Below are 23,001 nucleotides of genomic sequence, written 5' to 3' on the forward strand. Positions count from 1 at the left end.
TGGCATTCATTCTGGCCCAAGGCAGAGATGTGGGATGTTGGAGTTATTCCCTTGCTTGTCTGTGGGTTTTCTTTTTTTCATACTTTGAGAAGCCTCTGTTTCCCAAAAGAGAAAGAACCTACAGTAGCCATCCTGGCTCCTAGCCTCACTAGCCTCTCTTCTCTCCATCTCTTTTGGAAGGACACACCCAAAGGAAAAGAGCTCTGGGGCTGAAAGTCTTCCTCTACTTGCTAAGGTCCTCCCACCAATTCAGAGCCTTGCTGGGTGTCCCCAAAAAGCATCAGGGAAAAATCTTGGGGACAGGAGTTCATGTGGGTTATCTACCTGCTTCCTCCCATCTCTTTAAGATACTGTGTATTCCTTTCAGTCAATGGGTGGAGGAGAAATCACAGAAGGTCAAATTGAGCAGGACCACGAGAGTCTACAGGGACTGAGGATGAGAAAAGGACAAGGACCTGCTCAAGGCCACATACCTTTCCATGTTGCCACTGTGGGAAGGTTGGCCCTGAGTGTATAAGATAAATTGGTAATTTTTTTAAAATTAACCCAGAAAAAAATCAATCCAAATACAAAAACTCTGTGTGTTTGTTAATTTATAAGGCAATACTATTCAAGTCAGATGGCCAGAGCTATGTCCATGGCTGCTTTACCTCTCTGAGTCTCAGTTAACACCCAGGGATGCAGTAGCATTAAAGAAGGCAGCTCAGCACAGTCCTGGCTGGCACTCCCCTCCAAGTCCTGGTCTCCTATTTTCTGCTCCTGGGCAACACCTGAACTGACAGTCGGTCTCTGGGTGGCTCCCTCACTCTCAGCTTTCAGTGTCTCATCCCCACCATCCAACCTTTATCTTCCTCCCACATCTTCCCACTCAAGTTCTCATTATTTCCTCACCTGAGAACCTCTGGTTTTCCCCAATTATGCCCATTCCCTGAGCATGTCCACCATTTACCCTCCTCTGCCCCACAATCTCTTTTCCTGAGTCTCAGCTTTCCAAAACCCAAGCCTCCACGCTAAGTTCAGCGTACAGGTGATGTGCTCCATGGACCCACTAAGGACCACACACCTGTAACATGGAATAATGCTGTCCACCTAACAGGGTTGTCCGAAGGACTAGAGGCACAGCAGAGGAAGTTCCTCGCACAGGGCCTGGCCCATAGAAGGCAGTCATTAGTTAACCTTGGCTATTTTCATTGCATCGTTATTATTATTCCAATGATAATTATTAGCAACACCAAAATCATCATCATCATCTCTAGCTGCAAAAGATGCCCCCCTTCTCAGAGCCCCCCCCGCCCCACTTTGGATTCTGGTGATTCTATTATCAACCTCCTTTGTGTTATCTTCACAGTGTGAGCACCTGTCTTCCCCATCAGGCTGTGAGCATCAAGCAGGTGGAGCCAAATCTTTATCCCCTCTGTGTTTCCTAAACTTTCCCTTCCAAAGAGACAGAGAGAGTGTGCTACCAATGATTGGCAGTTATTGAGCACCTCTCTTAAATTGCATAATCTCAAAACAGGAGGAGAGGCCCAAGGCTCAGGAAAATGCACCAACTTGCCCAAGGGTCACAGAAGGGTCTGAGGACAAGCCTCTATTCGCTAGGCTGGGTGGCAGCACCAATGGGTGAAGTCATCCTTTCCTGGGGGGGGGGAGGGGGGAGGGGACACAGGTCCCTGCAGGAGAGCATGGCTTGGGAAGTTGGGCATGGGAGGGACTGCGGCCTCCTGCAGAACCTGCGTTGCCTGAACTCCGGGCCTGTTGCTGCCACACTCTGAGGCCCAGTCTGTAGTGCAGGCTCACCATCTGCTCTGTGAGCACGTGAGTTAGCTCAGTGCTTTTCAAATCCCAGTCTGAAGAAGGCTGAACCCACATGAACCAGATGCAGGTCTAAAGGAAAAATGTTTCCGAGTCAAATGGGTTTAGGACATGCTCTGTTAAACAAGGCTAAATACATATATTTCTTAATTGCAAGAATTTGCAGAGCCTTTAATATGCAAAATGAAGAGTCGGTCAGATAGTGTATGAGGTGTTCCCAAATATATTGGACCATAATCCCTTCCCCCACCCCACCCCTGCCTTTACCCCAAACCCAAATAATAGCATAACCAAGACAGTTTAGGAAATGTTGAGCTAAACTGGAAAGTCCCTCCTAACTTGGATCCTCCCCCTGAGCCTCTCAAGAGAGGTGCCTCCTTTCTTCCCACACAGCTGTGCACCTGAACCTCACTGGGAAGGTTGCAGGTCCCCTGGAATGTCGGTTTCAAGGGGCCCAGCCCACAGTGCCAAGGCACCCAGACTGTACCCCTCTGCCAGAGCCGCATTTCAAAGCCATGAGAGCAGTTCTGGAGGGAGATCAAAGCTCTCTCAACTCAACTGTCATTAGAATATTTTCTTTATGCATCTCATTCACTGGTGAGTGCCAACAACATATTTCCTAAATGCACTGGCTGAGATGGTACAACTCAGTAATAATCTCAATGAGAGAGCTGTCAGGACCTGTTTGGCTGAAAGAGAAGCAAAAGGGAACTACATTCAGAATGCAGAACAACAACAAATCCCTCAAATGAATCACAGAAAACTCGAGTTTTTCCAAGTCTGGAAACATAATACACGGGCTCTCCCATTTTAAAGATGGTTGGTCAGTGGTATGGCTCACAGGGAGCCCAGGTCAAGACGGACCCATCTCAGGTTCTATTCCCACTAAAAGCAAACTGACATCCCTGCTGCAGAAGAGAGAGCCTCCAAGGAGACCTTTGAGAAGTGCCATGCCACGGGGCTGTCCCCTGGGCACTTGATCAGTGCAGGTGGGTTACAGGAATGGTGCCGGCCATGTGCGGATGCCCTCAGTTGGCTGAGAGTTGGAGACTTCCAAGCTGAAGGCTGGGGACAGTTCTTTCAGGTTAAAGGAAAAAGCAGCAGATTGCTAGAGATAAAGCCACACCTTAAAAGAGAGAGACGGACAAGGGTTCAAATGCTTCCTCTCCTACTTAAGGGACAGTGTGGCCTTAGAGAAGGTACTCAACTCTCTTGAACCATAATTTTCTCATCTATAAAATGGTGATGCTAACATGCAACCTAGAGAGGGGAATATAAAAACTCAAGGAAGCAATACATACGAAAGTACCTAGAAGGGTGCCTACCCCATGGAGAGGCCCCATGATGCCCAGTTCTCTTTTTAGCTCACTCAAGGAGCTAGAGAGAACAGGCCTTCGCCCCCAAGGCCTGTGGTGTCCTTTCCTCAGTGAACCCTGGTTCCTATCACTGGACCGATGTGTTTATCTTCCTAGCAGGCAGGTGCCCTGTTTCTACAGCCAACAGAACGAGTCTTGTGAACATTGCCTATTTCCAAATCCTGATGCAGCCTATCATTTCCAGGGAGGATCTCAAGTCCGTGACCCACTCCTCCACTTTCAGAACACACTAGGCCATTTGAAAGCGATTATCAAACGTAAAGATCAAAGCCACTTGAGACAAGTCATTAAAGCAAGATAAACCTCAGAATGTTTATTGCATCCATATCCCTCATTCCAAATTACAAGCTTTCTCCAAGCGGTGACCAGTTCTAAAACCTGGATTTTGTACTTTTATCCCAAGGGCCCTAATGATTTGGACTTTATTCTCCTGCTTACTTTCATTGTCAGAAATGCTTAAATATGCCTCTCTTGTCTGTAAGGAGAGGCAAAGGGGGGTGGGGGGAATGCGTGGAGAGTTTATTAAATTCTAGGAATTCTGAATGATTGGTTTCCAAAATAATAGCTTTTTTGTAGAAGCTTGACACATAGTCTAAAAAAAATGTAACAGCACCAATCCAAGATCAATTGAAAGCACAGCCAGTGTTGCTCAGTGGTTCAGTGTCGACCTATGAACCAGGAGGTAGGTCATGGTTCGATTCCTGGTCAAGGCACATGCCCGGGTTGTGGGCTCAATCCCTAGTACGGGGTGTACAGGAGGAAGCCAATCAATGATTCTCTCTCATCATTGATGTTTCTATCTCTCTCTTCCTCTCCCCTCCTCTCTGAAATCAATAAAAATATATTAAATTTAAAAAAGAGCAATTGAAAAAATGATTATTCTTATATTTATTTATTGAATTACTCATGGTTTCATTACTCTCCTCTTCCCTCCTGCCCTCCCTCCTTTCCTGTGAGCCTTCCTTTCCTCCTTCCTACCAGCTCCCTTCCTCCCTGCATATCATTCATTTAGTCTTTTCCTCTTTCCTTCACCAGAATTTACTGAGATGGTACCAAATACCATGCTTTAAGGTAGAAACTGGGCATACAAACAAATTCCACATCGCAGAGTTAGCAGTTTTATGAACGAAGCGAGACAAATCAGATGATCACAACATAATGTGATAATACTAATAAAAACTACCATTTGGGGAGTTGACTACACCCTGGAACTGCTAAAGTACTTTTTTTACATTATTTATTTGAAGCATTATAAGAGCTCTATGTATTAGGTGTGGATATTCCCAGTTTATAAAGGAATAACCAGGGCTCAGTGAGGTGACACCATTTTTCCAAAGTCCCTGCTCCCACTCACAGATGTCAGAGATGGGATGTGACTCCTGTTTGTTGGCTATGACGGGCCATATCCTTTACTGTGAGTCTCTTATCTTCTGTATGCTACAGTAGAAGGGGTGCTGAACATGATGGAAGCACAGAGCAATGACTCCTCCCTGAAGGTGGGTAAGATACCAGTGAGGTTTTCACATGGAAAATAAATACTGATTGGAGGTCCGACCGAGTGTGGGGGACCAGGAAAAGGGCTGAAGCTCCAGAAGCTAAGAGGCATGCAAGAGTGTGAGGAGAGTTAGGCTCTGCAAGTCCTCTGAGGTGGCTGCAAAGTTGGGGACATGGGAGCAACTCCCTAAGTGCCGGGAGCCAGTCCATCCTTGCTGTTTCAAAGGACCTGGCATATATGGCATACTGTTCTTAAAATGTTTGCTCACTTTCTTGGCACTATGTGTTTTAACCAAGGTCTCCTCTCTGAGAAAGGTTGTTTCCCCAGGTAGGGATTTTCCCCTGAAGTTGGGGAGGGAATAAAACCCCTCAACTAAGTTCAAGGCGGGTAATTAATCACTTTAACTATGAACAATCATGCTTAAGCTACATAATCTTTACTCCCTGGAATGGAGATAAGAAACGCCCTAACCTTTGTAATAGAGATTGATAGGATTGAATCAACTGGTATAAATACAGTTGTAACAAGACAGAAAGAGACAGAATTTAGAAGACAGAACTTAGAAGACAGAACTTAGAAGACAGAACCTACACTGAACCTAGAGACAGAAGAACTTCGCTGGAGAGAACATGGCAAAAGATCCTGGACTGAACCTGACTATAGAAATTGCCAAGAGAACCTGACTAGAACCTGGTGACTGAACCTGGCTGAAGAACCTGTACAGAACCTGGCTGGAGAACCTAGCGAGGGAACATGGCTACAGAACCTGGCTGGAGAACCTGGAGAACCTAGCAAGAGAACATGGACACAGAACCTGGCTGGAGATCCTAACCAGAACTTCGTTGGAGATCCTAACCAGAACTTGGCTAGAGATCCTGGCTAGGCTGCTGATCAACTGAACACTGTCTCCGTGGCCTTCCTTCTTCGCCGCTCCGTCTACGCCTTTGGGAACCCCTGGACCTGCTGGGGTTGGACCCCAGCACCTAAGATGAGGCCGTAGGTGCCAGCAAGGGCCACATCGGGAAGATTCTTGTACAGCAGGTTATGGAGGATGGAGTGTCCAGAAAGCTCTAAGCAGATCCTGGAAGATGTTATAAAGATAAAAACGACCTGGTTCATGTTTCCCAAAGAGCTTTCTTTCCTTTCTGGGGAACATGGAAGGTGGACTGGAGGAGAGAAGAAATGGAGAAGTAGGAATTGGCAGTGGCTTGTGGAGATACCCTGAGAACATCGAAGTAGAAGTAGGACAGTATTTACGCATGGGGGACAATTCAATGCTGAGTGAGGGTGGGAGGGACGTAATGAGGGTCTGGGTTCTGACTCGGTCCACTGGACACTTTGCCTTACCGGTCTCAGATTCTATACATCAATGCTCTCCTGCCCCCCTGCTGGCCTTTTAGGAGTATTGTCTCTTGGGGTTGTGCCCTCTGCTGAGTCAAATGGAAGGTCAACTCTTGGGAACATCGCTGTCTGTGGCTCACTGCGGGGCACGATCACGCCAAGCCCAGGACTTGGGTGGGATCAGAATCTTGAGGATTCGGTTGGGAGGAGAGGAAGGTGCTGACTCTTAGACCTCTAGATCATTTTTAGAAATTGAGGTGGAAGTAGCGATTTTTAACTTTGACAAATAAATAAAGCATTTGAAGATGATTTCCCCCCCCCCCCACACACACACACACCAGCATGTATAATGTCTCTTGTAGAATAAAATAAAGGATACTGGAGTGGCCCTCCAAAGAAAAGAATAAAATTATCTTGGAATAAAGGACACTCATTTAAAATTAATACCTTTCACTAGGAACTATTCAGCTCCTATTTTTCTCATTTGCCTTTTTGGAAGTGGCTTCTGGAGAGGCTGGAGCAGAAGGCAGAGCGTCAGAACACCTGGTTCCTGGCAAGCTTGGTGACACCCCTTGGTGAACATGACTCAGACTGGAAGTGACTTTGACCCCAAACAAGTCAAGTACCCATTTGCTGTGTTTCCTCAGCACCTTGAACCTCTCCATAAAGCATGGATCCAATGAGCTACTGACCTACCTACAGCGAATTCCATGAGGGTAGAATCACACCTATCTTGTGAAATGTTCGTTGTTGTACTCCAGCTCCTAGCACTGTACCTGCACATAGTAGGTGTACATACACGCAGAGTGAAGTGATCCGCCACTTCCTAAGATCTCTGCATGGGATACCATAATCTTTGTTTTACAGCCTCAGGTTCTGAGAATTTACTTATTTTCAAGGAAACCATTAAGCAATAAGAATACCCTGATAAGTAAGAAGAAGCAACAACTGAAGTGGGGTGGTGTATTGAAAGTACCAGAACAGCCATGTGATGATCTCACGTCAAATTATTGCTTGCACAACAGTTCCAGGGCCCCCAACTGCCTCTTCTGACCACCTCACTTGCCTCTTGGAGGATCAAAACCACAGTTGATAAACCATACACTGACCACAGTGAGCAGAATACACACAGCTCACCGACAGCCCTGTGGTTTGTCTTGCACTTGGAGCACAATTAAATTAAGACAAATCACCTCTCTTTCATAAGCAGTGGCAGCCGCAATGTTCTAGGTAGATTGTGTAGTTTGGCTCTACTTGTTAGCCATGAAAACCATGAAACAGATGTGAAGAGTGACTGAACAATATTATGTTTGGGAAGAATAGAGCAAGAATTACAACATCATCATCAATATGGCAACCTCTAGATTTTCAGTCTGCACCGTGGCCCCATACCAATCACCTAGCCTTAGGCAAATTACAGAATGATCTAAAGTTAGAACTACATAGTCCTTACAGTAAATGTAGACCTCTCTGGATGACCTCGAACAAGTCTAGGAACTTCCCTAAATTTGGGTTTCTCCCGGGGTTAGAAAAGAGATAGGTCTCATGGGGTCTTGTGACAGTCAGAGCTCGAGTATGGGGAAACGATGCTGGGAAAAGCATGACACTATAGGTCAGGCTGTCGAAAGGAGAATTAAATTCGAACTGATTTTTGGAACAAGGATGGCAAATTCAGGGCCTGAGGGCCGCGAGTAAGTAAAGGAGCGGGTACACAGACTGCCTGAGGTGGGGTACCATCATTAGGCCACCGCTGGCACTTGAGTCAAAGGAATAGGATTTTTTTTTAACTTGTCACAGAGCATATTTGTTCCTTCATTGCTATTCTGAACATATTACACTCCATTAAGATATAGGGGCTGGAAAATCCCTGTGCCGGGAGCCGGTCCATCCTTGCTGTTTCAAGGGACCTGGCATATATGGCATACGGTTCTTAATGTGTTCTTGGCGCTGTGTTTTAACCAAGGTCACCTCTCCGAGAAAGGTTGTTTCCCCAGGTAGGGATTTTTCCCTGAAGTTAGGGAGGGGATGAAACTCCTTAACTAAGTGCCAGGCGGGTAGTTAATCAATTTAACTACAAACAATCATGCTTAAGCTACATAATCTTTACTCCCTGGAATGGAGATAAGAAACGCCCTAACCTTTGTAATAGAGATTGACAGGATTAAAATGAACTGGTATAAATACAGATGTAACAAGACAGCAAGACACAGGGCTTGGAAGACAGGACCAAGAGAAACAGAGCCTAGGCACAGAACCTACACAGAACGTTCTCTAGGGACAGAAGAACTTCCCTGGCGAGAGCATGCCGGAGGATCCTGGACAGGGACTGGCCTCGGAGCCTGGAGGCGGAGCCTGGCGAGAGAGCATGGCAGGGGATCCTGGACTGAACCTGACTGCGGAGATTGGCAGGAGAGCCTGACTAGAACCTGGTGACCGAACCTGGCTGGAGAACCTAGCGAGGGAACATGGCTACAGAACCTGGCTGGAGATCCTAAGCAGAACCTCTCTGGAGATCCAGACCAGAACTTGGCTAGAGATCCTGGCTAGAGGTCCTGGCTAGGCTGCTGATCAACTGAACGCTGTCTCCGTGTCATTCCTTCTTCGCCGACTCCGTCCACACCTTTGGGGACCCCCTGGACCTGCTGGGGTTGGACCCCGGCATCCCTGGGAGGCAAGACCATCTCTTACCTCCCTGGATGTCCCCAGTGTCAGTGCCTGGCATTATTGGTATCTTTTCAATATTAAGCTCCCCCACAAGCCTGGAACCAGGATGACAGTGTCTGATTCTAAAATGTCTGTACAGGAAGAGATCTGGGAAATATTCTACCCAAATCTACCCATTTTACAGATGAAGAATTGGGAGTAAAAGAACTAAGATACTCCCTGATGGCTAGGAAGTTACTGGCAATATCTAGTCACTTCCTTCCTAAGGTATTGCCAAGCCACAGGCAGACTGGGTTTTTTGTTGGTAGCACGAATTCTCAGGAAAAGAGCTCTCACTTGTGTCTCTCTTCCACCCTCTGTATGATTCTGAGATGCTTCATTCTTTTTGGAGTCATAGTCACCCTTGTCCTCTGTGGCCATAAAAATAGGTCAGTAATCAGAAGTCAAGCTCAAGGTTAAGAGCTGAGGCTGGCTGACTGAACCCAGGAAAGGCTGCGATCACAAACATCAGAAGCTTGAAATGGAGGCAACAGTGCCCTCACCTCCACCCTTCACCACCAGACCACCCAAACAATCTCTAGAACAGGGCAAAACATAAGAGAAGCAGAGAGGGAAGGAGAAAGACAGAAAAGGCCCCGCCAAACAATGGGGAAATAGAAGCTGTTTGACTTGCGCCAACAAACCTGTAAGCAACACCCCCTGCTGTGCAAACACTAGTTTTATGTTTTCAGAAAGTGAGTGTGGGGGTGTGGGGATTCTCTCAGGAGGTGGACAATAAGCCAATGATGAGTTTTGAAGATAAGCTGAGCTGTGATCCATGTAGGGACATGTGGTTCATGCACATAAAAGGTCCTGCTGTCTGTCCTCTCAATCCCCCCTCACACCCCCTCTGCTTTGTTCCCAACCTGGGAGGGCATGTGACTGAGCACCGAGGCTGTCATGAGTGGTCAGTGTCACCAGTGGATGTAGAGAGGAAAATGAGAGTGCTGACTATGCCCGACCCAGATGGAAAAACCCCACCGCCTCCCGCCGGGGCCCTCAAAGGGGCACCCAGTGCTCCCATACATCCGGGAGCCAGACGTGGACACACACATCGAGGAAAGGGGTGAAAGGGGAGCCACCTCAGATCCCCGCAAGTTGGGGGGCCTCCCTGGCGAGTTCCCAAAAAAGGATTCCAACTTGCATCAGTAACTGAGAGACAGAGTGTGCAGCAGCAAGAGCCCCGGCCAGGAGATGGCTCACTCCACCCCTTCCCTGCTCAGTGTGGGCCTGAGGGGGTTAGGGCATCTCCCCACCCCTAGGGCCCCCCCTTCCCTAGGACAAGCGTGAATTACTCAGCCAGCCCTTTCCTCAGATCCCAGCCAAGCGTTTGCCTTTTGTTGGAAAGGCATTAACTTGTGTGGTGTGCTGCTTATCTCTTGAGAAAATAGATACATTAGCCTTTAATATGTGCAGAGCTTCCGGGATAAAGAAACGCTTTCAAAAAATGGAATTTGCGAGGACCCAGAATAAAAGGGGCCCTTGGTGGTAAAGAGTGACCAGGTCGTCTCCAAGTTCCTTGCCAGTCCCAAGGCTCTGGTGAGGGGCTCAGGATCAAGGGGGGCTGGAGATGAAGAGACATGTATGTAAGAGGTCAGAAGATTTCCTGGAGATGGAAAATCCCCAAACTAACCAGAACTGCTATTTTGAGAGTTTGCTAAGGACTGTATATTATTTCACTGAATCCTCTAAACCAGTGGTTCTCAACCTTCCTAATGCAGCAACCCTTTAATACAGTTCCTCATGTTGTGGTGACCCCCAATTTCATTGTTACAAATTGAACATAATTAAAGCATAATGATGAATCACAAAAAATATGTAATTATATATGTGTTTTCCGATGGTCTTAGGCGACCCCTGTGAAAGGGTCGTTCAACCCCCAAAGGGGTCGCGACCCACAGGTTGAGAACCACTGCTCTAAACCTTCACATGTGTTACTATCATCCCAATTTTTACAGGAGGCTACTGAGTCTTCGATAAAGGAAGAGACTTGTTCAATGTCATAGGAATGTTAAGGGAGCTGGTTCAAATATGCTCTGTCTCTGAAGCCAGTAGTCTTATGGATTTGCTAGATGACCGGTCCCGAAGCTTCTCACTGGTCACTGTGCTGAGCTCCTTATTAACCTCAATTTAGGGGCCACGTGCAGTTCTTCTGCTGCTTTCCATTCACCCCTCTATTCTGCTCTCAAAGACCAAGGTCACAGGCACACCAGGGTCACAGATGGGACCTGTGAGCAAAGGTGCACTTTGTTCAGAAGACAAGCCCGAAGGGAGCCCAGACGGAACCAGAGGAAACAAGACCATGTGCATCAGTGGCCTGGGCCTGTGTGTTTGGACCAGGCAGGTATGGGGGCTGGAGATGGCTGGAAAATCTAGGAACTTCAACCAAATTGGAATGTCAACCCATTCTAACCAATCCCCCAACAGTGCCTGGGATTAGTCCATGCAGAAATGCATCCCCTAACATAGTTAGACATTTGGGTCGGTTTCAAGATAAACTAGTGTGCAAGCCTAATGAGATCGATATAACTTTTGTGGTCTTTATTTTAAAACGTCCGTTCTGTGGACAGTCCTAAAAACAAAAAACAAATAGTATTTTAAGAATGAAAATAATCTGGGCACATGCCCTCAGTGTGTGTAGTGGTTCCATTTAGGCGTGTTTTATGAAGCTGCTGGACAGCATCTCCAAAAAAAACAATGCTGACGAGAGATCCATGTGTGCAATCCAGAAGGGAGGAAGCTTGCGCCAGCACCTACTATGCGCCAGATGCTGCACCAGACGCTTCACACAAAGGACTGCATTTAAGTTTCCTGACATGTCCCAGGAGAGCCACTCTCACCCACTTTTAGAGATGACAAGCCAGCGACTCTCCCTGAGAAATGGGCTGAGGTCAGGCTGTGGATCGAGAGTGGGAGCAAGATTCAAACCCTGATCAGTCTCCAGCATGCATCCTTTTTCCCCTCCACCAAGCCTGACTCCTGTTATTGCTTTAATGAATATTAGTCATGTTAAATAAACTCTGATATTCTGATTATAAAATTCCAAGCCATTTCTCTTACATGATTTCTGGAAAAGAATGAAAAAAAAGTTGCTGAAAAAATAACCAGGGCCTTTTTCATCTGTACGCTGGTTAACTTCCCAGAACTCTTTGTGGGATATTATTTTATGTGACCCTCAAGGCAATTGTGCCATCCAGGCGGTCAGATATTGTTATTATTCCCTTTTGACAGAGGTGAAAACGGAGGCACGGGGAGATTAAGAGACCTGCCCAAGATTGCATAGCTAAGGAGCTGCCGAGCCAGGCCTAGAATCTATCTCCCCTCAATTCTTCCTGCATCCTGTAACAGTAAGGTTCTCCAGGCTCTACTACCTGAAGAACAAATCATGGTATCTACCTATCTGCAGTCCCTCCCCACACCTTCCTGCCTCGATCTCTTTGCTCTCCCCCACCTCTTTTTATTTATTTATTTATTTAATCCTCACAGAGGATATTTTTCCATTGATTTTTAGAGAGAGCGGAAGGAGGGGGAGAGACAGAGAGAGAGAAAAACATGGATGGGAGAGAGACACACAGATCAGCATACCCGGGATAGAGCCCTGCGACTGAGGTATGTGACCTTGACTGGAATCGAACCCGGGCCCTTCCGTCTGTGGACCAGCGGTCTATCCACTGAGCCAAACTGGCCAGGACTCACCCACCTCTTCTATAGCACTACAAAGCCAACTAGATGCTTCTCCACCAGAAAACTTTCCGAAGTTCTCCAAACCACAGGGAGCCTGTCTTTTCTCAGGGCGCACGTAAGCCTTATCGTCTGTGCGGTTCATCTGGAAATTAATCATCTGCCGCCTGGCCGTGTCTGGAGTGACGGTAACAAAGGTCATTAAACCACAGCTTACAAGCGCCTTCAGGACAGAGATTACATCGTGGCTCCCCGGGGCATTTATCACAGCGCCCTGTTTACTCAAGTGTCTTAACAAAATACGGATGATGGGTAAGAACATGACCATTCCAAATAGAATTTTTCCTAGTTTCAGATTGCCAGCTTCTAAGACACCAGGATAATGCAGGGGGGTGAAGTGCCTGGGGACCTGGAGATGAGACTCGGGGTCTTGCTCTCAACTCAGCTGCACTCTCGCCATGAGGCTGGGTCAGTGCTGCACCTCTGGCTGCTCAGTCTCCTCGTCTATAGCAAGAGGGGGCTGGATCTTCAGCTTGAAAGCCCCTGGTTCCATGCAACTTTTCCAGATTAGGAAAGAACTTGGAGGAAGGAAGTATATGTCCCATGCAGTCATCCCAGCAAAGAAGTGAGACCCAGTGAGTGAAGACGAAACATTGAATGGCAGGGGGAGAGGCTGAGGGGTCTACAGATACCAGCAGAGGGGTCAAGGAGGCTGCCTCACCCGGCCAGCATGGCTCAGTGGTTGAGTATCAACCTATGAACCAGGAGGTTATGGTTCGATTCCTGGTCAGGGCACATGCCCGGGTTGCAGGTTCAATCCCTAGGGTAGGGCATGCAGGAGGCAGTTGATCAATGAATCTCTCTCATCATTGATGTTTCTATCTCTCTCTCCCCCTTCCTCTCTGAAATCAATAGATAGATAGATAGATATAGATATAGATATAGATATAGATATAGATATAGATATAGATATAGATATAGATATAGATATTAAAAAGGAGACTGTCTTCTTTTTGTACCCTTTCCCAAGATTTCCAGCAATGTCCAGCAGGAATCTGGGTCCAAAAATAATAACAACATGGATACAGGGAATGCCCTCATTACATAAAAAAAATAATAAACAAAAAGAGAAAACACATAATGTTTCCCTACAAGCCCCCAGTATATAAGGGAAACCCCTTTTTTCCTCTGTGTCCAATTCCACATGAAAACATACTCATGGACAAAGGTGAAGTTCACCTGATGGAGTCAGAGCCTGCAGACTGGAGGGGTTCCACCAGGAATGTGATGGATTTGTTGCAATATCCTCTGGCATTGGGGATGCCTACAGCCCAAAGTGTCACCTGACCCGTGATTTCCTGCTACTGGGGATTTCTATTAACACCCGGGTTTTCCATTTTATTTGTTAAAAGGCATGTGAAGTGCATTCTAACTTGTTTGTGGACATTTCTAGTGGCTGCAGATGAAGCTCTACCCTCCTGGCTCATGTCCACCACACCAGAGAATGCCAAGGTTCACCAGAATGTCTTTCTCTAACTGCCGAGTCTGAGAGAAAGACTTCTCCTGCTCACACATACTGCTCCTCCTGGCCAACGTGGGATCCTTCTCTCACACCAGTGATTGCAATGGCACCTTTACCTGCCTGTCTCACCCACTCGATCAGCGGTCGCCAACTGGTGGTCTGTGAGGTCCGAAAGGTTGGTGACCGCTGCACTAGATGCTGAGCTCCAAAAGGGCAGGGGTGGGATGGGACGGGCACAAAAGGGACGTTCAACAACTATCTATTGAGAAAAGAGAAGAAGAGAGGTGGGGAGGAAGGAAAGAAATAAAAAGAAAATGAAGGAAGAAAGGAAGGAAAGAAGGACATAAAGTAAGGAAATGACGCAAGGAGGAAGGACTTTGTGTGATAGTAGAGTTTTCCCCGAGAAGAACCTTTTTCTGCTTATGGCCTGGACCTGAGCCACACTGCATGACTTCTTATTCTCCAAGTCCTTCCTCACCAACTTCTCCCCTCCCCCTTGCTTATGCTGTACCTTCCGCATGGGCTGGCCTTCCCGGTGTTCTGGATGTGTTCTGTCCACTCATCCACATCCTCTCCCCTACCTCTCCACCCTGCCCTGCGCCCTTACGAGGCTGGCCTCTCTCAGTTGCATAAACAGATTCCTGTGCCTTGTGATCCCCAGTCTGGTTCCCCAACGGAAAGCACTGGCTGGAGACTGGAAGGCACAGGCAAACAACATGAAGAATCTCCTCTTCCGATGCCCTTCTGGCCAGAGTGCAGCAGGCTGGCACTCCTCTCTACCCAGAGTCACAGCTGCTGCCAGAAAGCCCTCTCCACGCAGCCACTCTCTTTAGGTTCCAGAGCCACTCCTCCTCCTAACCCTGCAGGCCAAGGATGGAAATAGCTCCCCAATGTTACAGCCCTGGCCTTGTTGGTTGTCCTACACTGTTGTAAGTAACCGATACTGTTGTAAATAGCCTCTCCTTCAAAATAGCTCCTCCTTCAACTCTCCTGAATTATTCTGTTTGAATGTGCCATCTGGTTCCTGCCAGGACCCTCTGACTGATGCAGACTGCATCTCTACCTCTCAGCGTGCTGCCCGATGCCTGTTCAAATCAGGCCTGCTCTACTGACTTGCCTTGTTTCCTCGAGACAGAATCAATCTCTGCTTCTCGGGTCTCCTGCCACTGTCTGTCACTAAAACCACAGCTCAGAATGTCTTAGGTTTGAATATGACTCCCCCAATAAAGTGGAGGCCCTTCAATGGTGAGGAATATTCCTCCATTGCTGCCAACTAGTGAATGGCAAAGGGAGACGTGCCCAATAAATGCCTGTTTAGAGGATAGAAACACTCACCATATGGTTCCCTAAAATGACTTGGAATAAGATATAAGCATAAAGTTGGGCTGTGTAGTACTCAACCCCAAGACCATCAAGGCCACCTTCTCCACCATTTGCCATAACCCTGGCTATAGCCTCCGTGTGCATGCCTCAGGTGATGGGGAGCTCACTCACCTGCAGAGAATTACTCCCCTGGAAGGAACATTCTCATAAGAAAAGGCCTTGCCTGTTACTCACTTCAACACTGCCTACTGTGATTGAAACACTCCGGTACCAGCCATGGCTTAGAAACCATACGGAATAATTATGCGCCATTTTCCATGGAACATGGCTTCTGATACTTGAAGTGCATGTGTCATAGGCCTGTGGTCCTTGTGAGAATTTTCTTATCCAAACATCTTCAAATGGTTACATGACACGGCTCCTGGCCCCCTCACTGTACCAGTCCCCTTCTTTGTGCTCATCCTCAGGTGGCTGTGCTTATCATGGCCTCTTAATAAGAAAACTCACTGCTGGTGCGGCTCAAGGAAACCCAAGGCCATTATCCAGTTCTCCTCCAAATCCACTCTCTCAGCACTTCGTAATCCCAAGCTTTCTAGAGCAGTTGGAAAGAAGAGAGTGAGAACAGAAGGCAAGGAGCAGGTCTCTGTGGCCTGCAAGGATGTCTGGGCAGCGCTGGGGAGCTGTGCACTGCAGACAACCAGGATGCAGGGATCTACAGCCCCCTTAACCACCGCGTGACCACTAAGAGGCCATGTGAGCTTTGGCCTTCAGTTCCCTCTACAGAGGATGTTTCTGAGTCTGCAGCCCCAGATCTGCTAGGGCTGGATGCTCTCCTGTAACACAGGGACCCAAGGACTATTAGATAACAAGTGTGTTTAAATGTGTTGAAAGACATTGTACTTCTCTGATGGAGTCTGCCAATCTACCCAGCTGCATTATGGGTGGATATTATTTTACTCAGGAGAATCGCTACATAAATAGTCACAATGATGAAATTTCATTGGGGCTACTCAGATTAGGCAATGGACCAACTATTTCTCACCAGTCTATTGCACAGTGAGTACAGAAATGGGGAGTGAGCCCTTAGATACATGTACAGAACTCAGACGCTGCTTCACCGTGCTTGTGGTATTTCATTTTATATCAATTCACTTTTGCTGTATATTACAAAGGTACTGTTTTGTAGCATATAGAAAAAACAAAACCTGGCCCTTCACCATAGATTGAGAAGAAGCAATTGAAATATTATCTTTTCTCATACACACACACACACACACACACACACACACACACACACACATATATATATATATATATATATATATATATATATATATATATATAGAGAGAGAGAGAGAGAGAGAGAGAGAGGGGGGGGGGAGAGAAAGAGAGAGAGAAGAGAGAAGAGAGAAGAAAGAAGAGAGGGAATGAGAATGAATCACCTTGGGCGAGAATTAAGTTGAGCTCTTTATTACAAATTATCTATATATATAATGTCAATCTAATTTTCACTGTCTCTATCACAGGTGCCCGTCTTCCTTCCTTCTTTCCTTCTGTCATTTCTTCTGCCCACCTCTGTTTTGAAAAGTCACAAAGTAAAAATTTCTCTACAAACTTCCACAGGTTTCTCTCTGCACACAGGAGACCTGATTCCGCCAGAATGCTGTCACCCCCAACCTGCCAGGAGATAGCTGTGCCCCGGAGGGGCTCACGCAGGGCACATGACTTTCTAAACCAGCAAAGAAACAGGCCCTGGTGGGAGTGGTCACAGCACTGGCATTGGACCACTCTCAGGCATGCTGGGCATGCAGTCCCATGACTTAGGAAAGAGGAGGCCACTGGAGCCTCCCAGTTCTGCCTGCTGATGGTGAGGTATCTGGGACCTGGAGCCCCACGGTCCCCCACACCAGCACAGTGTGCCCTCCACAAAGGCTGGCTACCCTCGGTCCTGACCCAATCCCACTCAACAGTTTTCTCCCAAGGCTTTAGAGAAGCTGTCCTGCCTGCCAACTCTGTCCTTTAACTCTGCCACTTATTGTTCCTTGGACTTAAATATACCCTCCTTCAGTGGGAGCTTTGGAGTCCATGGATCTGAGTTCAAATCCAAGCTCTCCATTGAGTAGCTGAGTGAACTTGAGTCAATCCCTTCACCATTCTGAATCCTGAATTTCCTTCAGTAAAAGAGGGCTCAGGCTACCCACCTTCTTGGGACTTGGTAGGTGCTAAATAAACATGTGCTGCATAGACGCAAGAATGGATGCAAGAATGGATGGATGGATGGATGGATGAATGAATGAATGAATGAATGGGTGAATAACTTCTACCTACTTCTGGCCCTTTGCTCTTCCCCATGCCCACTCTGCCTGGGTACACTGGTAACCTCTGGGAGTCTAGCTCAGAAGAGCACACACTGCATTAATCTTGGAAGACTTGCATTTGTGAATTAACCAAATGATTTTCCTGACCCATGACCTTGACCAAGTCATTTCACTCTCGAAATTCCTCTCTTTTCCTGTCCATCAAATGCAAATGCTAACTAACCTCTGCCTTGTCTTCCTTGCCAAATTCTGTCAAAGCCCAAATGAGAGCAGAGATGAAAGGGCATCATGACCTGGAAGGAACTGGCCACACACCACGGCTGCTTCCCACATGGGCTGCTCATGTGTTGAGCCAAGGTGAGAGTCCAGGGCCCTCCTGGTGCCAGGAAGCTGAGCTGACGTGCTCTCTGGCTTGCTGCCAGGCATCGTCATTCCTTTGCACATAGGTATTCTGTCTGTACATGGGCGGCCCTTGCTCTTTGGAGAGAGACATAAAGAGGGGAGTCAGCAGAAAACCTGCCGAGGTCTGCAAATGCACCCGGGATACCAGCAGGTCCAGGGTCCTGCGTGCGGACAGAATGGAAAAGTTCAGCCCGAATCTGGGACATCGGAGGACTGTTTCTCTAGCTTGAAACTAGTTCTTCCTGGTCTCACGTAGAATATAAATCACCCAGGGGTTCACCTTTGGGTTTCTCCTTTGCATTCCTGGTGAGAGTTGGTAGCATAAGGTAGAGGCTAAGGGGGGGGGCATTAGATAGAAGATGCTTCTTGTACCCTCTTCTCAGCAGGACAGGAAGAAGTGCCTCTCCCCAAGGGCCCTCCTTTCTCCCCCAACCCAGTCTCTGATGCGCAAGTTGTACCTGCACCTTCCCCAAACACTCTTGCTGCAAGTGAGTCTTCTCTGTGATGTCCCATGGCACTCCCTGACCACAGCACCTGCTCCCTTTATCATACAAAGAATGACAGATACACTCAATGAGCGCATATTACCTGCTAGCCACTACAAGAGATGATGCTTTATGCAAGGGTGGGCAGAGGAGGTTTATGGTTGTGAGTATGTGAAACACAGTTGATTCTTGTGTTATTGTGACCAAAGCCTGTGTGCTTTTTCCATACAAACAACTGTGATCCTACTTTTGCCCACCCCTGCATGCCCTATCTCAATCCTCAGAGCAGCTCAGCAGAGTGAGCACCATGATTATTCCCATTGCACAGATGAGGAAGTGGCTTCCAAGAGGTCAACAAGTGAGGAAATAGTACCACAGAGATCTGACCCTGGCTTTATTCACACTGCCCAACCGACCACACTACTCTGTCCAGTACGGGAGCCCCATACGGCTGTGTACTTGAAATGCAGCTAGTGTGGCTTAGGAAGTGGATTTTCAGTTTTATTTCATCTTAATTTACATGTGAATAGTCACAGGTGGCTAGACAGACAGCACAACTCTAGCCCACTCTACCACGTACGCTTCAACAGCTGTTTGTACCCAGCTCATGCCACCCAATTTAGACTGTGAGCTCTTTGAGAAGACAGGGTCTTGACCGTTCCTTCTTATCCCAGAGTAAGCAGTCAACACATTTTTGTAATGGATGATGCTCGATGTGGTCCCCAAGATCACATGAGTAGCAGCCTGGTCTCAGTCACAAGGCTGCCGTGTGAGCTGGAAAATTCCCAGGACTCCCAGGGGCCTCAGGGCACATGCCTATAAAATGGGGGGAAGCTCAGCTCTCAGCTGGGCATCACCACCTGCCCAGCGGGTCTTACCTGTGTGGAGAGTCAGGATCAAAGCATGTCTGGGTGACATCTGTGATGTCGGGGTCACAGCACTCCCCGCCGTCGAAGTTGAACCGTTCGTAGTTACAGTCCATGTCACACACCCCATTCTGCTGCTTCTTCATGAAGGCAGGGTGGCGCAGGTGGCGGCAGTCCCCACCGTCGTGGCCGGTCAGCGTGTGGTTGCACTCAGGGTCGCAGTTCTCGTCCCCGATCTTGCTGATGTCACAGTTGGCCAGGATGAGGCGGTGGCGCAGGGAGGAGTTGCTCACCTCTAGCACCTCCAGCTCCCAGGAGATGTTGTAGGGCTGGAAGGCCTCGGCCAGCTGCTGGTGCTGGAGCTCGATTTGCTGGCGGCTCACCGTGGGGTTCTCGTGGCCATCGTCATGGAGGTTGACCACGCGGTAGCGCACCACCTTGGGCCGGCGGAAGCGCGGCAGCTGATTGTAGCTGGCAATAACTTGCGCGTTGTCGCACAACGTCTGCCCGCACAGAGGGGGCTCCAAAGTGGTGTCCAGCAGGAAGCTGTGGGCACCACTGAACTCCACCTGGGGGCTGTGGCCGTCCTTCATGGGGGACCAGGTGCGCTTCACATTGTCCCAGTTCTCCTGTAGGAGGAGCTGAGGTAGAGGCGTGTGGAGGCCATGGGTTTCCATGTCCAGCAGGACCTCCCGCTGGGTCCTGGCCACCTTCCACAGACTGAAGCGCTCGATATAGCCCCGGTAGTTGTGATTCAGGGTGCTGCCCCCCAACATGAGCACTTTACACTTCTGAGTCAATGGGCTGAATATGCCACCCACCTGATCCCCAGAGGTCGCCACCTGGGCACCATTCACATAGAGCTTCATCAACCGCCCATCGTAGGTGGCAGCTAGGAATACCCACTGGCCAGGGAGGTAGCTTTGGTGGGCATTGATGGTGGTCACTTGCCGGGCCCGGTCTGTCTTCAAGGAGAAAAAGTAGCGTGGGTCTCTGTTGCCTTGGTCACTGATGGTGTGAATGCCCACGACCCATCCTCGGTCACGTGAGGTATAAGAACACTTGTCATACAGCCCTATGTGGCCCCAAAAAAGAAAGATGAATAAATAAAAGATGGAAAGAAAGGGGGTTACGTTATTTCGTTGCGATAAAACTTATATCAGGATGTCCTAGACCAATCGTCTTCAAATTGGCAGTTACTACTGGAGCCTCTGGAACCACCCCCAGGCCAAGGCAAGGGCTAGAGAAAATGACAGGACAGGGGAGTTGGGTTGGGGGCTTCTCACCATAACTGTAACCCAAGTGGATGCACTTTAATTGGTTTTGCATATGGAACACACAGAGAAACATTTTTGTTTGAAGAATGGGTACTTGAGCTAAAGAAAACAATGACACCACCACCAATAATGATCAAAAACCTTTGACTGCAAAGCTGTTCTATGGAAAAGAGGACTTTCTAATTAATAGGGTATTTTAAGTATGAAATGATATGGGAGGTCAGAGGAGAAACAGAGGGAGATAATAATGAATAGAAGGTGTTCATTTAGTAGGACAGCTCCTCCTACAGTCGCCATAACTTTGAGTGCACATCAGACATGAGCAGCCAGCCATCCAGTGCTCGGTGGTGGTGAATTGTTGGGAAAGCCGGCCTGCAGAGGTGGGGACAAGGAACTCCATTGTTTCTGTCTCTAACAGGAGTCTGGCCAGACCTGACACTTATGCCAAAGAAAGGCAGCAATGCTGACTGGCTGAACTGGAAAGGTTTTCAGAGATCACCACTTTCAACTCCTTCACTTGACAGCTTAGAGTCTCGAGACCCAGAGAGTGGAAGGCATTTGTCAGGTTACATAGAGTCATGGACCAATTTCCTGAGACCCAATTCAGCTTGTTCTCCTCTAACACAAAAGTTAATATTTTAAAAAATAAAATGAGCAGCCTCTTACATAAGCAGGTGTTGGCGACCCCTCCATAATAGTTAACAATAATAAGTACAATCTACCAAGCCTCTGTGGCAGGTCAAGCATTATGCTGAGGTCTATGTGTGCATTAATTCCTTTAATCTATGTAATACTCCCGGAGCACATGGAAGTTAACGGAGGCACACATGGAAGTTAAAGAAGATAAAGATAAGTTTAAGGCCAACTGGTTGGTAAGCAGATCTTGGATCCATCAGACCCTGGGACTCACGGTCCTCAGCACCTTCCTCTCCCTCATCAATGCCACTGGGGATCTGAACCACACTATCTGCCTGGTGTGGTTTGGGAAAGTTTTAAGCCAGGACATCTCTAGACTTACTCTGGGAACCCCAAGAAGTCACTTACCAGAGGTAAGCACCTTCCTCTCTCTGGATCTAATCTTTCCACTCATCAACCCCCACTCCCCAGCCTTTCTGGAATATACCCAGTGTCCATGGCACAGAGAGGCTACTGGGTGGAGAAGAGGGTTTTCTAAGTGAGAGTATATTTTAAATGTTGGCTGACACCTGAGGCCAGGTGGGAGGATAAAGAGAGGGATGCAAGAATTAATAGAAGATGCTCATTTAGGACAGGGCCTACTTTTAGCTGGAAAATTGTTGTGGTCACTTTAACTGAGTGTGCATCTACCATTAGCACTCATCAAATGAGCATGGAGAGCTTCCAGAAAAATCAACAAAGGAGGTCCACACAGTCTTTACTCCTTTGTGGGCGCTGGGGCCTTAGAATTTGTGTAAATCTCTCCATTAGTTGCTGACACGGATGGCAGTTTTGGCGCCAGGCAGTTCACCTCTACCTCTCCTCCCACACTTTGCCTGACAGCTCTTCAGGAAATGGCCAGAATGTCCTCCCAAAGTCAACCTTTTCTCACAGGCTGAGCAACCTTGGTAAAGCCTCAACTATCTCTTCTGGGTCTTGGTTCTCTACCTGGTAAAGAAAGGTCTTGAGTGAAGATTCCCCTCACATGCTTGGTCTCTGTTTACCTGTGATTCTAAGTTTCCCAATGGCTAAAACAGAAACCACCTCTTCCAAGAAGCTCTCTCTGATAGCCCTGTAAGGAATGATCATTCTCTTCTCTGAACTCATTTTACTTTTAGGAATCTGGACACGTGCTTTCTGGTTTTCGAGTCATCTTACCACACCCTCTCCCACCCCAGACTGGATGCCTTTTTTGAGATGGAAGACTCTGTCTGGGTCATCTGTGTTCTGTCAGCAGCTCACTCCATGCCTTGCCTAGAGCAGGCACTTATGAATGAGCACATGAATTATTAGTGAGATCAAAAGCACTGGTTTATGTTTCCACGGCTAGAGGACAGAAAGGATCAGAAGACAGCATGTGTTCTTGGTAGGGTAGGAAGAGTAGGGCCTCTGGACTCGGGGTCATTCTGATGATAGCAATTACTAGCTGTACATTTGGGCCCAATCCCTTCACCTCTGTGGATCTTACTTCCCTCATATAACTCTATTTTAAGTATATGGTCATACTGAAAAGCCATAGCAGATACACCACACGTGGCACAAGGTGGCTCTCCAAATGGCAGTTCCTTTTTCAGATGCTGGAGGGTCTAGGAAATGATGCCAAGGGCAAAAAGTAGAAAATGACAAGAAGCAAAACACAGCAAGGGCAGAGAGAGATGGTGCCCTGAGGGCATCTTGACCATGTACCAAGAGCAAGTACGATGAAGGCTCAAAAAAGCACCAGTC

The 23,001-nt window shown here is 47.7% G+C and overlaps 1 protein-coding gene across 1 annotated transcript in view; it reads right to left on the reverse strand.

Annotated features, from left to right (window-relative positions):
* The window catches only part of PAPPA (pappalysin 1), a 221,475-nt gene that overhangs the window by 168,856 nt on the left and 29,618 nt on the right, over positions 1–23,001 (reverse strand). The window contains exon 2 of the mRNA XM_059657843.1: positions 19,337–20,399. Within this exon, the coding sequence (XP_059513826.1) occupies positions 19,337–20,399 (1,063 nt within the window). The remainder of the gene's footprint in view (positions 1–19,336; positions 20,400–23,001) is intronic.

This window comes from Myotis daubentonii, chromosome 11 (genome assembly GCF_963259705.1).
Source record: "Myotis daubentonii chromosome 11, mMyoDau2.1, whole genome shotgun sequence".
NCBI lineage: Eukaryota > Metazoa > Chordata > Mammalia > Chiroptera > Vespertilionidae > Myotis > Myotis daubentonii.